The following is a 17,261-nucleotide window of genomic DNA, read 5'->3' as shown; positions in this document are numbered from 1 at the left end:
CAAAAGTTGTTGTGCGATTTCTCCTGAATACGTCGATACCCCAAATGTGAGGGTAAACCACTGTTTGGGCGCACCGCAGAGCTTGGAAGTAAAGGAACGCCGTTTTACTTTTTCAATGTAGAATTGGCTGGAATTGAGATTGGACGCCATGTCGCGTTTGGAGAGCCCCTGATGTGCCTAAACAGTGGAAACCCCCCACAAGTGACACCATTTTGGAAACTAGACCCCTTAAGGAACTTATCTAGATGTGTTTTGAGCACTTTAAACCTCCATGTGCTTCACAGAAGTTTATAACATAGAGCTGTGAAAAAAAAAAAATCGCATTTTTTCTACAAAAATGATCTTTTTGCCCACAAATTTTTATTTTCACAAGGGTAACAGGAAAAATTAGACCACTAAAGTTGTTGTGCAATTTCGCCTGAGTACGTCGATACCCAATATGTGGGGGTAAACCACTGTTTGGGCGCACCGCAGAGCTTGGAAGAGAAAGAGTGCCGTTTTACTTTTTCAATGTAGAATTGGCTGGAATTGAGATCGGACGCCATGTCGCGTTTGGAGAGCCCCTGATGTACCTAAACAGTAGAAATCCCCCACAAGTGACCCCATTTTGGAAACTAGACCCCCCATGGAACTTATCTAGATGTGTGGTGAGAACTTTGAATGCCCAAGTGCTTCACAGAAGTTTAGAATGCAGAGTCGTGAAGATAAAAAATATTTTTTTTTCCACAAAAAAGATATTGTAGCCCCCAAGTTTTTATTTTCACAAGGGTAACAGGAGAAATTGGACTGCAATAGTTGTTGTCCAATTTATCCCGAGTACGCTGATGCGCCATATGTGGGGGTAAACCACTGTTTGGGCGCACGGCAGAGCTCGGAAGGGAAGGAGCGCCTTTTTGGAATGCAGACTTTGATAGAATGGTCTGTGGGCATTATGTTGCGATTGCAGAGCCCCTGATGTACCTAAACTGTAGTAACCCCCCACAAGTGACCCCATTTTGGAAACTAGACCCCCCAAGGAACTTATCTAGATGTGTGGTGAGAACTTTGAATGCCCAAGTGCTTCACAGAAGTTTAGAATGCAGAGTCGTGAAGATAAAAAATATTTTTTTTTCCACAAAAAAGATATTGTAGCCCCCAAGTTTTTATTTTCACAAGGGTAACAGGAGAAATTGGACTGCAATAGTTGTTGTCCAATTTATCCCGAGTACGCTGATGCGCCATATGTGGGGGTAAACCACTGTTTGGGCGCACGGCAGAGCTCGGAAGGGAAGGAGCACCTTTTTGGAATGCAGACTTTGATAGAATGGTCTGTGGGCATTATGTTGCGATTGCAGAGCCCCTGATGTACCTAAACTGTAGTAACCCCCCACAAGTGACCCCATTTTGGAAACTAGACCCCCCAAGGAACTTATCTAGATGTGTGGTGAGAACTTTGAATGCCCAAGTGCTTCACAGAAGTTTTAAATGCAGAGTCGTGAAGATAAAAAATATTTTTTTTTCACAAAAAAGATATTGTAGCCCCCAAATTTTTATTTTCACAAGGGTAACAGGAGAAATTGGACCACTAAAGTTGTTGTTCAATTTATCCTGCGTATGCTGATGTCTCATATGTGGGGGTAAACAACTGTTTGGGCGCACGGCAGAGCTCGGAAGGGAAGGAGCGCCGTTTTGGAATGCAGACTTAGATAGAATGGTCTGTGGGCGTTATGTTGCGTTTGCAGAGCTCCTGATGTACCTAAACAGTAGTAACCCCCACAAGTGACCCCGTTTTGGAAACTAGACCCCCCAAGGAACTTATATAGATGTGTGGTGAGAACTTTGAATGCCCAAGTGCTTCAGAGAAATTTATAATGCAGAGTCATAAAAAAATATATATATATATTTTTCCACAAAAAAAGATTTTGTAGCCCCCAAGTTTTTATTTTCACAAGGGTAACAAGAGAAATTGGACCCCAGAAGTTGTTGTCCAATTTATCCCGAGTACGCTGATGCCCCATATGTGGGAGTAACCCAATGTTTGGGCGCACGGCAGAGCTCAGAAGGGAGGGAGCACCATTTGACTTTTTGAGCGCAAAATTGGCTGTTGTGTTTGGAGACCCCCTGATGTAACTAAACAGTGGAAACCCCCCAATTCTAGCTCCAACCCTAACCCCAACACACCCCTAACCCTAATCCCAACCTGATCCATAATCCTAATCACTAACCCTAACCATAATCACAACCCTTACCCCAAAACAACCCTAATGTCAACCCTAACCATAACCCTAATCAAAACCCTAAATCCAACACACCCCTAATCCTAATCTCAACCCTAACCTCAAACCTAACCCTAATCCCAATACACCCCTAATCACAACCCTAACCCTAACCCTAATCACAACCCTAACCTTAACCCTAATCCCAAACCTAACCCTAATCCCAAGCGTAACCCTAATGCCAACCTTAACCCTAATACCAACCCTAATCCAAACCCTAACCCTAATCCCAACTCTAACCCTAACTTTAGCCCCAACCCTAGCCCTAACTTTAGCCCCAACCCTAACCCTAGCCCTAAGGCTACTTTCACACTTGCGTCGTTTGGCATCCGTCGCAATCCGTCGTTTTGGACAAGAAACGGATCCTGCAAATGTGCCCGCAGGATGCGTCTTTTGCCCATAGACTTGTATTGCCGACGGATCGTGACGGATGGCCACACGTCGCGTTCGTCGTGCACTGGATCAGTTGTGTTTTGGCGGACCGTCGGCACAAAAAAAGTTCAATGAAACGTTTTTTTGTACGTCGCATCCGCCATTTCTGACCGCACATGCGTGGCCGTAACTCCGCCCCCTCCTCCCCAGGACATAGATTGGGCAGCGGATGCGTTGAAAAACTACAGCCGCTGCCCACGTTGTGCACAATTTTCACAACGTGCGTTGGCATGTCGGGCCGACGCATTGCGACGGCCCCGTACCGACGTATGTGTGAAAGAAGCCTAACCCTAAATTTAGCCCCAACCCTAACCCTAAATTTAGCCCCAACCCTAACCCTAAATTTAGCCCTAACCCTAGCCCTAACCCTAGCCCTAACCCTAGCCCTAACCCTAACCCTAGCCCTAACCCTAACCCTACCCCTAACCCTAACCCTAACCCTAGCCCTAACCCTAGCCCTAACCCTAACCCTAGCCCTAACCCTAACCCTAATTTTAGCCCCAACTGCTGTTCTCCTGCCGGCCAGCAGATGGAGACAGATGGCGGGCGCACTGCGCATGCGCCCGCCATTTTCTTTTGCCGGCGGCCAGGAGGAGCAGCAGGAGGATCCAGGGACGCAGGTGAGTATTGTAGGTCCCCGAATCCCCCTATTTCTCTGTCCTCTGATGTGCGATCACATCAGAGGACAGAGAATTACACTTTTTTTTTTGCGGTCGCCGGTAAACAGTTAATTACCGGCGATCGCAAAACAGAGGTCGGTAAAACCGACCCCGATCATGCTCTTTGGGGTCTCGGCTACCCCCGGCAGCCGAGACCCCAAAGATTCTCACGGGGCGGCGCCCATTGGGAGTCACGAGGAGCACCGGGGGAGATAGGTAAGTATTGGGGGGCCACCTGGGACCCCTTTTCTCTGTCCTCCGATGTGCAATCACATCGGAGGACAGAGAAATTAAAAAGAGATCGCTTTTTTTTTTTTTTGCGATCGCCGGTAAACGGTTAATTACCGGCGACCGCAAATGCTGGGTGGGTAAAAAAAAACCCGAATCATGTTCTCTGGGGTCTCGGCTACCCCCGGCAGCCGAGCCCCCTGAGAAAATCCGACTCTGGGGCGCTATTTACTTTTTCCACAGCGCCGTTAATTAACGGCGCTGTGGTTTAAGTACCCTTAGCGGCCGCCGTTAAAAGGCGTATCGGCGGTCGCTAAGGGGTTAATGTAAACTGGAGCTTCAATTTATTGGAGGAACTGATGCTTGACCGTTGCAAAAACATATTTACATAAATATATATATACTTTCAAAAATAGAAAACAGTACTATAACACACTATGAAATGCAATTACCCTCTAAGGGTATACTATCTTTAAGGCTTCAAAGTGCAAAACAAACGTTATCTTTATTTTCTTCAAAGTGCAGAACTTTTCTTACATATGGCGACTACCCCTACGGGTATACTGCATCAGGTCCGCTTAATTCAAAAGTGCAACTTTAGGCATACTGTAATCTTCAACACTTCCTGGACATAACACTATCTTACATATAAAATACAGTTCTAACTTTTCTGACACTATCAAACATCACTTTAATAAAGTGCAGCAAATCAACATTCCCTTTAAGGGTGCAAATATTTTCCAAGTCTTTCAGCATTTTTCTCACTTTCTCTAACTAAAGTAAACATTACCGCTACCCTGAGGTGCAACACATTTAACTTTTTATACTGAGGTAGCATATTTAAAGGTGCAGTTATCAGTCAAGTTAATATTCAAGTCTATCAATAACATTCTTGAACAGCAGCAACGATGTGAGGGACCCGTCATGAACCCCCAACATAGGCTTTGGGCGAGCTACAAGGCGTGTATCCAGACCCAAAATCCTGCCGAGCCAAAAGGGTTTTCCTTCAGGTCTCTGTAAAACAAGACAACTTTCACAGCAATATTAGAAACAGTTTCTTCAAAGCTTCTTTGTAAAACCAGCAGGAAGCACCTAAATAGGTGCCAACTATATACAATGGAAAGTTTTTGGATCACTCACTGTCCATGATCTCATTTTCTTTTAAGAAATTAAATGGTTAGCGGAAACCAGGTCAGGTTAAGGGAAATTTTCCAACTTGAACAACAGAGGTATAATCCAACAGGGTTAATTTAACTCTGAACAGTCATATTCAAATTTTTCAGATTTAGTTCTTTTTCCAAAGGCAGCACTTGGCATTGGCTGATTCCTGGTCTGGGAAGATCCTGGGTTAAGGTTACACCTGCTGCCAAGTAAACATCATGTGGTTGATCCTCATGTACAGTCAAATCATGTCCTGCAATAAAGTTTTGCGCAGCCTGGGTACGCGTAATAACAGGTGCTGTAGCTACTTCAGTTTCAGTTGTCGTTATTGTGCACACTGTCGTTTTTGTAATGGCTTTAGGGGCTGGTGCTGCATCTGGAGCTGCAGTGGTGACCAATTTAGCACTAGGTGGTGCTGCTGATGTTTTTGGTCTGGTTTCCTTTACTTTTGGAACAGTGTCTCTGAGTTTACTGAATTTTAAGGTATACCACCCTTTGTCACCAAAATGCCTGGTGTAAGTCACAGTATCCCCTGGATACAGATCCCTGTCCGGGTGTCCTTCCCTGAGGTTCGATTCTATGTCTCTTCTGTTAACAAATACCTCAGGGTATAGGCCTGGCCCCTTAACAAATCCCAGTCTCTTTTTAGCTTGAAGGCCACTACAGTGCCCTGCCTCAGTGGGGCCTGGTATATTTGTTTGTCCTTGCGGGCCTGAGCCTTAGCACATAGATCCCTTTCGTCAAATGCTTTGCGCCCAGCCTGGTACTCCTTGACCTTTTTTTTCTTCCACTTATAGGCGAGCTGCTATTGGTACTCCTCCCAGCTAAGGACTTCCATGACCTCTCCTTCTTTCCTTTCCATCCCGGGACACCCCATCAGTTCTGTCCCAGGGTTCACCCAGCGATACACTGTCTTTTTGGCGTATATCCCGCCTGGCATACTGGTGGGCTGGATCAGTGCTCTCATGTGGCTCTCCATCCCCGTGGCCTGGTCCCATTCCCCAGGATCTGAATCCATCCGGATACATAGCATGGTGGTGCAGCTAGCGAGCTCAATAGGAGTTCCTCTGCTGATGGGGCAGGGTCGATCTCCTTACCTGTCGCTGCGGTGTCTCCGGTGCCAGTCTCCTCCGCTGGAATCAGGGGCCGCCGGATGGGACATTGCTCCTGCAGTTTCATTCCTAGCGTCGCCTTCCATCTGGTCTCAGCCTTCAGCTGCATCTGCAGGAGTTGGTTGGTGAGTTCTTCCACATCCGCTTGTGGGAACTCTGGGACTTCTGGTGATGGCTCGCCGCGGCTTTCGTTCTGGTGGCTGGGGGAGTCCTCAGCTTCCACCCCACGCTCTGGGTCCGGGCTGCTCGCCATGTCGTCCTCCACATGTCTTGCTGCATCCTCGTCTCTTTCATGCTCTTGGAGCATCCCCAGACACAGGGCCATGGGGTACTCGGTACCGGTCCTCTCTGTCTCGGTTCTAGGCTTGTCACTGTGGCTGGACCCGGTCCGTGACCCTGCTAAGGGGCGTCCAATGAAAGGTGATGCAAGTTTGTCAAGGTTTCGTGACGCCACCTGTGGTGTTCGGTCAGGGCGACCGATGCTGCTTGGGGTTCACTGAGGTGGTGTTATGGCAGCTAGATGGTACACCTTCCCACAGGTGAAGTGCTTCCTCAGGGCTTCCCAGTAGTGTAGGTGGTGATGATGTAAGGCGCGGTTAATAACGAGGACACAGGGTTGCAGTCTCTTTACCTTTTTACTGAAGGCTTTGGGATCCGCAATCCAAATCACTGCTAACAGGGCTGGCTGAGACCGCCCGGTCCGAAGGCACATCCAGAGTTCCCTTTGCAGGTGGAAATCGTTGCCTACCAACTAGCACCTGTGTGTTGTAGTCCTTCCCTGCTGAGCACCACGGGATAGTCCTCACAACTCTCGTATCAGTTCTTTCTCTTCTCCGTCCCCCAAGTTTATCTGGCTAGGATGCACCCGTTTGACGGGTAGGCTCGGAGCTATTCTGGGACCCTAGAGACGCCCCTCTCCACGTTTGCCCCCTGTGTCTGCTTAGGTGATTTAAGGTAGACAGCCAACCTGTAATCAACTGTCCTGCCGCTATTTGAAGTAATGCTTGGAGTCAGTTACTTCCTTGGCGTTCCGGCCACCGGCTACACACCTCAGTAGGATGTTGCCGATCTCGGGGCACGACTCCTACTGGTTCTATCTCCTTGTGCTTTGATCTCGTTTCTCACTTCTCCACAAAATACTTTGCTTCGTGTCCTTCCTTAGGATGCCGCCGCAAGGTAGTGCAGGCGTGGCTCTGTAACGATCTGTCCTTTCTGCTAGGTACCTGCCAGGAAGCCACCCCTGACAGGTCCCCCCTGGAGCCCTCCCAGGCTGCTTTCTCCCTAACTTCCTATCCAACCCCCAGTTTTACCAGAGTGTGAGGAGTGGCCTAATACATAGTGCCTTTTGCTCCCCCTGGTGGCCGGAGTGTGAAGTGTAATGTGTGACTGTGATACCTGGTCAGGTGAACTCCTTTAGTGCAATCAGACATAACATCACTCCCCTTAGTGGCAGAGCGACATTACTGCAACGACCAGGACTCTGGGGCGCTGCACTCTCTCCTGAGGGGGCGGAGCTTCTTTTTCCTCTTTCTCCTGCCATTCAGTATTTGGAGGCGGATCTCAGTTGCTGATGGGCATGTCCGCATGGTGCAGAAGTATTTGGAGTGGGCAGCCATTATTTTTGCACCCCACAGCTAGTCCTCGCCTACGATGGCGCACTTTTCTTTTCCAGTGCTCCTCATGGCACTATAATGGTGGCAGTAATGGTGGCAATTTACAGTTAACAGTCTCTCAGCACAACAGTCTTTTAGGTGCACATGACCCGATTCTCAGGGTCGGTCCATCCTGTTCGTGATGCCAAGATGAGTCGCCAGCCAGTACTGAGTCCGGTGTTCACAGGGGGAGGTCACAGTGGCGGCGACGGGGTCTGTGGCCCTGGGCGCCCATGTAAAAGGGAGATTGAATAAAGTTTATGTTCGTGACACCACCTGTGGTATTTGGTCAGTGGAGACCGATGCTGCTTAGAGGGATCCACTGGGGTGATGTTAGGGCAGCTAGATGGTATAAATTCCCACAGGTGACGTATGTCCTCAGGGCTCCCAAGGGAAAAAGATGAGGATGGTAAATGGCACAGTAAAGAACGAGGACACAGGGTTGCAGTCTCTTTACCTGGTTTAATGAGTACTTCAGGCAGCCACAGTCCAGGGTACCAGATCACAGGATAGGCAGAGACTGGACGGTTTGGAGGCAAGTTGGGAGTCCCCTTATCCACGTGGAGTTAAAAGCCTACATCTAGTGCGGTGGTGTTATAGTCCCTTACTGCCTATGGCTTCTGATAAGGTCTTCACAGTTCTTCTCTCTGTCCCCCGTATAGGATAATACACAAACCCGTATGGCAGGCAACTCAAGCCTTTTTACAGGATCTCTATCATGACCCGGGCTCTATGAGTCACTGTGCCTCCTGGGTATTGGGGCGGACAGGTAACTTGCAGTTCAGCTGTCCTGCCGTCTCTGCTGTAAGTCGTAGAGTCCCTTACAACATCGGTGTCCCGGCTACCGGTTATCTGCGCCTCAGAGGGAGGCAGCCCATTCGCAGCTGGCCTCCCCTGATATCACTCTCCTGTGCTTCGCTCTCCTGCACGCTCAGTGAACGATGTTCTTTCTTTCTGTATCTCTCTTTCCCCAGGGGTTGTAGTACTTCAGACTACAGGGCCCCTTCAGACCTTCTGACACTCTATGTCGGTCTGCACTCTCCTCTGTCTCTCTCTGACAGGAACTGACTCACTTTATTTCCCTCCAAACCACAATATATATATATGTAGGGGGTCTCCTAGGAATAGGATGAAAAGCTCTCCCTTGTGGCCTGGAGTGTGAACATATTGTGTGCCTTGTGATTACCTGATTAAAGTTATCCTTCCTTGCCTCCAGGCGTAACATCATTCTCCCCATGAGGAACGCAATGTTACTGTGATGACCAGGACCCTGGGGCACTACAATTACTTTGTATCTCCGTTCATACTGCACCCACACACACAAATGATACACCAATTGAAAGGTAAACTTGCCTCCTTCAGCAAGAAAATAGCCAAACAAACCACACATCCACGATGTGATCACAAAATACAGTTTAAACATTAATTTTCATAAACCTGCAGTAAGGAAAAATAACCTGCAGTAAGGAAAAATGACCTGCAGGTGGCACCACACTACCCCAACACACACTACCACAAAGCTGCTTACAGACATCACAAACAAATCTTAATATTTGCCTTGGGGGCTTTCCAGCTTGCCGAACTCCTTGCCCAGCCGATTTCAGGCACATTGGATGATTGCACACTTCACTGCAGGTGAGTCACATATGCAAACACGTTTGTAAACATGCATGGCCTATTCAATTGCATACTTGCTCCTTTTATACTCCACCAACACACACAAATGATACACCATTTCAGAGGTCAAATTACCTGCAGGTGGCATTTGCCTTGGGGTCTTCCAGCTTGCCATAGTGCTTGCCCAGCCTATTTCAGGCAAATTTGAGGATTGCACAATTCACTGCAGGTGAGTCACATATGCAAACACATTTGTAAACATGCACTGCTTTTTCAGTGATTACTTCGCCCCACACACACAAATAATACACCATTTGAAAGATAAACTTGTCCCCTTCAGCAAGAAAAGACACAAACAAATCACACATTCATGATTTGATCAATAAATACAGTTTAAATATTCATTTTCAGAAACCTGCAGAAAAAAAAAAATAACCTGCAGGTGGCACCACAACCTTAAGACATGTTTTAGCTTCTACTTATCAAACCAATTTATTGTATTACCAATCTACATATACAGTATAAATACCTCTCTGTGTTCATCATCTCATTAAATACATTAACATTTGTCAGCTTGATTTTCCTGAAATTGCCTGCGCCCCCCGACAAGCAATGTGTGAAAATTTCGCACGGGCCAACTATTTAATATATTAAAGTGAAAAACGGAAAAGACCCTAATATTAAAAACACATTTGCCATAATAGGGGGAACATCAACTACGTACAGTTGAAACCAGAGGTTTACATACACTGTATAAAAAGACACATATGCATGTTTTTCTCAATATCTGACATTAAATTGGAATAAACCTTTCCTGTTTTAGGTCAATTAGGATTACCATAATTATTAATATTTGCCAAATGCCAGCATAATGAGAGAGAATGTTTTGAGGCATTTTTATTACAGCAAAGTCAAAAGCTTACATACACTATGTGGTGTGACTGGTGGTCGCATTGTTAATGGGAGGTATGTGGGAGGTATGTGTCACAGGGATGGATGCTCCCTGCGATGCAACCCGCAGGATTTTGTCTTTAGTGCATGTGATCACTAAAGATGTCGTTTAGTGCACCTGGGTCTGGGTTGCGGGTAGCTATGAGAGATGGGAGGATCTGGCTACCAGGGGCGTAACTACCACGGTCGCAGCAGTCGCCATTGCGACCGGGCCCGGGGTAGTCAGGGGCCCCGGCAGGGCAGATGCACGCTAACACCAGCAAAAAGTTAAAAGCTGTTGCCGTGCAGGTGATTCGTCCCGCACAGCAACAGACAGACCTGCCCTCCACCTGACCTGCCGGGCGCACACATCAGATCAGCAGCCGACGCCTGATCTGAAAGGAAGAGCTGAAGATCCTGTGGTGACGTCATCACTATCATAGGTCTTTCACCATTTATCAGCTCCGCCTCCTGATCACATGACGATGACGTCACCACAGGTCCTTCAGCTCTCAGCAGCTCAGTCCTGGTTGTGTACAGCTCGTGTTCTCTGGTATCAACCAGCAGCAGATTTCTGGTTCCTGCTGTTCTGGTGAGATATGGAGACGGGCAGAATGTGGAGATGGATGGGGCAGAATGCGGAGATGGATGGGGCAGAATGCGGAGTCGGATGGGGCAGAATGCGGAGATGGATGGGGCAGAATGCGGAGATGGATGGGGCAGAATGCGGAGTCGGATGGGGCAGAATGCGGAGACGGATGGGGCAGAATGCGGAGTCGGATGGGGCAGAATGCGGAGATGGATGGCGCAGAATGCGGAGACGGATGGGGCAGAATGCGGAGACGGATGGGGCAGAATGCGGAGACGGATGGGGCAGAATGAGGAGACGGATGGGACAGAATGCGGAGACGGATGGGGCAGAATGCGGAGTCGGATGGGGCAGAATGCGGAGACGGATGGGGCAGAATGCGGAGACGGATGGGGCAGAATGCGGAGATGGATGGGGCAGAATGCGGAGATGGATGGCGCAGAATGCGGAGTCGGATGGGGCAGAATGCGGAGACGGATGGGGCAGAATGCGGAGACGGATGGGGCAGAATGAGGAGACGGATGGGACAGAATGTGGAGACGGATGGGGCAGAATGCGGAGTCGGATGGGGCAGAATGCGAAGACGGATGGGGCAGAATGCGGAGACGGATGGGGCAGAATGCGGAGACGGATGGGCAGGAGCATGGGCAGGATGTGGATTTGGGTGGAAAATGTTTTGGTGGGGGGCCCCATTTGAAAGTTCGCACCGGGGCCCATAACTTTGTAGTTATGCCACTGCTGGCTACCCATATATACCTCACCTCTGACAGACTTCCATGTGTCCCGGCTGGACACTACAGAGAGACCGTGTTTAGGCTGTAGAGCCTGCGTGCTGGACATAGCACAGCCTGTGTGCCCACAGACCTGAGAGAGCGGAGCTCTACTATGGACATTGAGGATTTATCTGTCTGATGTAACTGTTTACCGTTTCTTCTTGTTTCTATGGTTTATGGAGAGAATAAACCAAACAGACTGCTTTAACCCCTTAATGACAGCCAATACATCTTTTAACTGACCTGAGATGTAAGAGAATAGCCTCCCCATACAGGTGACAATCCAGCAGCTGTCGGCTGTCCACTATAGCTGACAATTTGCTTTATCAGCCACGATCAGTGTTTGCACCGTCCAACTCTGTTTAACCCCTTAGATGCTGCTGTCAATAGTGACTACATCATTATAAATGGTTAACAGAGTGTGGGGGCTTCTTATTTAACCAAATTGGTGCCCTCAGATCTTGATTGTGTGGTCTTGATGTTTGCCATGGCAATTCATGACCAAATAGCGGCCTTAGAGTCTGATGGCTGTAGTAATCTGTTCAGGAGTTAGAGACATTTAGGTGGTAAAAATGCACATTTTCATTCCTATCATGCCACTTTGCATTAATTCCTGTAAAGCACCTGAAGAGTTAATAAACTACCTGACTGCAGTTTTCAATAAGCCTGGGGGTGCGGTTTTTAAAATGGTATCACGTTTGGGGGTTTCCCAATATATGAGACCCCTAAAGTCACTTCAAACATGGATAAGTCCCTAAAAAATAAATTTAGTACATTTCCTTGAAAAAATGAAAAATTGCTGCTACATTTTTAATCCTCCTAAAATGCTAACAAAATAAAATAACATTTTACAAATGGTGCTGATCTAAAGCGGACATGTGGGAAATGCTATTTATTAATGGTTTGCTGTGGTATGGCCATCTGGATTAAAGGGATAATCATTCAAAGTTTGAAAATTGCTAATTTTTTAACATTTTTCTCAAATTTTTGATATTTTTTATAAATAAACACAAAACATATTGACCTAAATTTACTATTATCAGAAAGTATAAAGTGTCACAAAAAAACAATTTCAAAATCACTGGGATTTGTTGAAGCATTGCAGAGTTATTACCACATAAAGTGACACTGGTCAGATTTCAAAAATTTGGCTCCGTCACTAAGGGGTTAAGTGGAAAAACCGTGCCAAAGTGCTTGAATCCCATGCCAAGCGAGTGTCCCCCAAGACACGTAGTATGCGAAATGTTACAACTATTATTACTATGCCTTTAAACCATTCTGGACTTCCCATATGAAGATGTCCTGTGTTTAGAAGCTTTTGATTTTTTTTGCAATATCTGTGTAAATTAGACACACCTGTTGATGTTTTAAATGCACACCTGAAACACACTGCTTCTTTGTGTAGCATCATGGGAAAGTCTAAATAAATCAGCCAAGATATCAGGAAGAGAATTGAGGAGTTGCACAATCTCATCATTGGTTACAATTTCAAGATATCTGAAGATGCCCTGTTCGTCTGTACAAACAAATATACGCAAATACAAACAAGATGGGAATGTCCAGCCGTCATACAGCTTAGGAAGGAGAAGGGTTCTGTGTTCCAGAGATTAACGTGCTTGGGTCCTACATGTGCATATAAACCCAAGGACAAAATCAAAAGACCTTGTAAGATGATGGCTGAAAGCCAGGAAGAAGTCATTACTCCAAAAGAAACATAAAAAGCCAGATTAATGTTTGCAAATGCCCGCATGAACAAAGAATGTAATTTTTAGAGACATGTCCTGTTGTCTGATGAAGCTAAAATTGAACTTCTTGGGCATAATGACCATTGTTACATTTGGAGGAAAAAGGGAGAAGCTTGGAAGCCTAAGAACATCATCCCAACTGTGAAATATGGGGGTGGCAGCATCATGTTGTGGGGTTGTTTTGCTGCAGGAGTGACTGGTGCACTTCACAAAGTAGATGGCATCATGAAAAGAGAATATTATGTGGCAATACTGAAGCAACATCTCAAGACATCAGACAGAAAGTTAAAGCTTGGTTGGAAATGGGTCTTCCAAATGATCAATGACCTGAAGCATACTACCAAAATGGTAACAAAGTGGCTTAAGGTTAACAACTTCCGACAAGCCTACAACCTGCAGTAACCACCGATTGACCAAACCGCTGCACGGCCAGCTCTACCCTCACCTACTGTATCCTCACCCATCCCTTGTAGATTGTGAGCCCTCGCGGGCAGGGTCCTCTCTCCTCCTGTACCAGTTGTGACTTGTATTTTTCAAGATTATTGTACTTGTTTTATTATGTATACCCCTCCTCACATGTAAAGCGCCATGGAATAAATGGCGCTATAATAATAAATAATAATAATAATAATAACAACGTCAATGTTTTGGAGTGGCCCATCACAAAACCCTTATCTCAATCCTATTGAAAATTTATGGGCAAAGCTGAAAAGGCTGGTGCGAGCAAGACGACCTACAAACCTGGATCAGATACACCAGTTTTGTCAGGAGGAAAGGGCCCAAATTCTGACCAACTATTGTGAGAAGTTTGTGAAAGGAGATCCCAAACGTTTGACCCAAGTCATTCAGTTTAAGGCCAATGGTGCTAAATACTAATGAAATGTGTAAATAACAAGCCACCAACACAACCACATATTATACGGGATTCCAAACTTTTATACATATAATATCAATCATAGACCCTCATATGGACACTTTGTCATAGCGAACACATCAATTACACAACAACCCAATTCCACTAGGGAACAAATGATGTACTAGTCCAATTTAAAATTTTATATACTCTTTATTAGAATTAATAAAATAACAAAATTGCCAGGTGTCTGTAAATTACAACCATGAAAAACATTTATACCAAGACACTACACCCCCCTGTATATCCCCACCAGTGTCAAATTTCCATACTAGAATAATCTATTATACTAACCAAGGGGTCTTAACCCCATAACTATCGCTACCCTGCACCAAATGTCCATCACATATGCATCTCCTCACTAGACCATGTCCCAAATAGAGACTCCATATCATAATCAATTAATATATTTATACTCACTATAAAGTGCAGAGTGCGCAGCTAGAGGTAGGGAACCAAGAGAGTGTGCGCCCGCCTCAATGTGCGTTTCGGTCCGTCCTCCATCAGGGATCACACTTTCTCATGTCCCGTGCATTAAATACTCCTAATTCACCTGTAGCCGCCAATGGTTCATAGCGGCGTCCCCCCGGATGTGTCATCACTGCTGGATATGACTCGCACATTCCCACCACAACGCCACAGAGCGTTAGCGCAGCACCGCTATTCATGCCGAAAGCCCTGGGGAGTCACTGGAGCCGAGTGGGACCGCGCATACAGGCAGAGACGCAACATTACATATTATATATATATATAAGGTGCTTATAGCCAGCGATCTATTATTCATTATACAGCAGCATAAACCCATTTATTCATATAGCCACAATTAGAACAATCAATATATATATATATATATATATATAATTACCATACCATATCAACATCAGTGTCCACACAGTATATTATACAAAATAATTAACATAATTAAATATAAAAGAACATTAATGTGCCGATGCTGCCATATTCCTTGCTTGGGAGGCCACAGAACTGAATAAGTCCATTCATCATATACGGCTTGAAGGATCAGTACATGTTATTACATAACCTTGAATCACTGCACAAAGTACAAAAGAGATTCATAAAATCAATAAAATTAAAAATTAAAAACAATATTTTTCATAGTTGAAACCTTAAGTACTGAGAAACGTAAGGTTTCAACTATGAAAAATATTGTTTTCATATATTTAAATTTTTTATTTTATTTTCAAATTGTGGCTATATGAATAGATGGGTTTATGCTGCTGTATAATGAATAACACTGGTCTACAAAAAAAATAATTTCTGGCATGGACTTTAACCCCTTTACCCCCAAGGGTGGTTTGCACGTTAATGACCGGGCCAATTTTTACAATTCTGACCACTGTCCCTTTATGAGGATATAACTCTGGAACGCTTCAATGGATCCCAGTGATTCTGACACTGTTTTCTCGAGACATATTGTACTTCATGATAGTGGTAAAATTTCTTTGATAGTACCTGCGTTTATTTGTGAAAAAAAAAAGAAATTTGGCGAAAATTTTGAACATTTTGCAATTTTCCAACTTTGAATTTTTATGCAATTAAATCACAGAGATATGTCACACAAAATACTTAATAAGTAACATTTCCCACATGTCTACTTTACATCAACACAATTTTGGAACCAAAATTTTTTTTTTGTTAGGGACTTATAAGGGTTAAAATTTGACCAGCAATTTCTCATTTTTACAACACCATTTTTTTTTTAGGGACCACATCTCATTTGAAGTCATTTTGAGGGGTCTATATCATAGAAAATACCCAAGTGTGACACCATTCTAAAAACTGCACCTCTCAAGGTGCTCAAAACCATATTCTAGAAGTTTATTAACCCTTCTTGTGCTTCACAGGAATTTTTGGAATGTTTAAATAAAAATGAACATTTAACTTTTTTTCACAAAAAATTTAATTCAGCTCCAATTTGTTTTATTTTACCAAGGGTAACAGGAGAAAATGGACCCCAAAAGTTGTTGTACAATTTGTCCTGAGTACACCGATACCCTATATGTGGGGGTACACCACTGTTTGGGCGCATGACAGAGCTCGGAAGTGAAGGAGCGCCATTTAACTTTTCAATGCAAAATTGACAGGAATTGAGATGGAACGCCATGTTGCGTTTGGAGAGCCACTGATGTGCCTAAACATTGAAACCCCCCACAAGTGACACCATTTTGGAAAGTAGACCCCCTAAGGAACTTATCTAGATGTGTGGTGAGTGCTTTGACACACCAAGGGCTTCACAGAAGTTTATAATGCAGAGCCATAAAAATAAAACAAATATTTTTTCCCACAAAAATTATTTTTTAGCCCCCAGTTTTGTATTTTCCCGAGGGTATCAGGAGAAATTGGACCCCAGAATTTGTTGTCCAATTTGTCCTGAGTGCGCTGATACCCCATATGTGGGGAGGAACCACTGTTTGGGCGCATGAGAGGGCTCGGAAGGGAAGGAGCGCCATTTGGAATGCAGACTTAGATGGAATGGTCTCCAGGTGTCACATTGCGTTTGCAGAGCCCCTAATGTACCTAAACAGTAGAAACCCCCCACAAGTGACACCATTTTGGAAAGTAGACCCCCTAAGGAACTTATCTAGATGTGTGGTGAGCGCTTTGACCCACCAAGGGCTTCACAGAAGTTTATAATGCAGAGCCGTAAAAATAAAACAAAAAATTTTTCCCACATAAATTATTTTTTAGCCCCCAGTTTTGTATTTTCCCGAGGGTAACAGGAGAAATTGGACCCCAAAAGTTGTGGTCCAATTTGTCCTGAGTGCGCTGATACCCCATATGTGGGAGGGAACCACCGTTTGGGCGCATGGGAGGGCTCAGAAGGGAAGGAGCGCCATTTGGAATGCAGACTTAGATGGAATGGTCTGCAGGCGTCACATTGCATTTGCAGAGCCCCTAATGTACCTAAACAGTAGAAACCCCACACAAGTGTCACCATTTTGGAAATTAGACCCCTTAAGGAACTCATCTAGATGTATTGTGAGAGCTTTGAACCCCCAAGTGTTTCACTACAGTTTATAATGCAGAGCCGTAAAAATAAAACAAAAAATTTTTCCCACATAAATTATTTTTTAGCCCCCAGTTTTGTATTTTCCCGAGGGTAACAGGAGAAATTGGACCCCAAAAGTTGTTGTCCTATTTGTCCTGAGTATGCTGATACCCCATATGTTGGGG

General features: G+C 45.2%; 1 protein-coding gene across 1 annotated transcript in view; it reads right to left on the bottom strand.

Moving 5' to 3' along the window:
- The window catches only part of LOC138666287 (olfactory receptor 10A3-like), a 35,363-nt gene extending 29,191 nt beyond the window's left edge, over positions 1-6,172 (bottom strand). The window contains exon 1 of the mRNA XM_069754514.1: positions 5,833-6,172. Coding sequence (XP_069610615.1) covers positions 5,833-6,172 — 340 coding nt within the window. The remainder of the gene's footprint in view (positions 1-5,832) is intronic.
- Positions 6,173-17,261: the final 11,089 nt, after the last annotated feature.

This window comes from Ranitomeya imitator, chromosome 2, assembly GCF_032444005.1.
Source record: "Ranitomeya imitator isolate aRanImi1 chromosome 2, aRanImi1.pri, whole genome shotgun sequence".
Taxonomy (NCBI): Eukaryota; Metazoa; Chordata; class Amphibia; order Anura; family Dendrobatidae; genus Ranitomeya; species Ranitomeya imitator.
The sequence above is the reverse complement of the archived record's forward strand: the minus strand, read 5'-3'. Positions and strand labels throughout refer to the sequence as shown.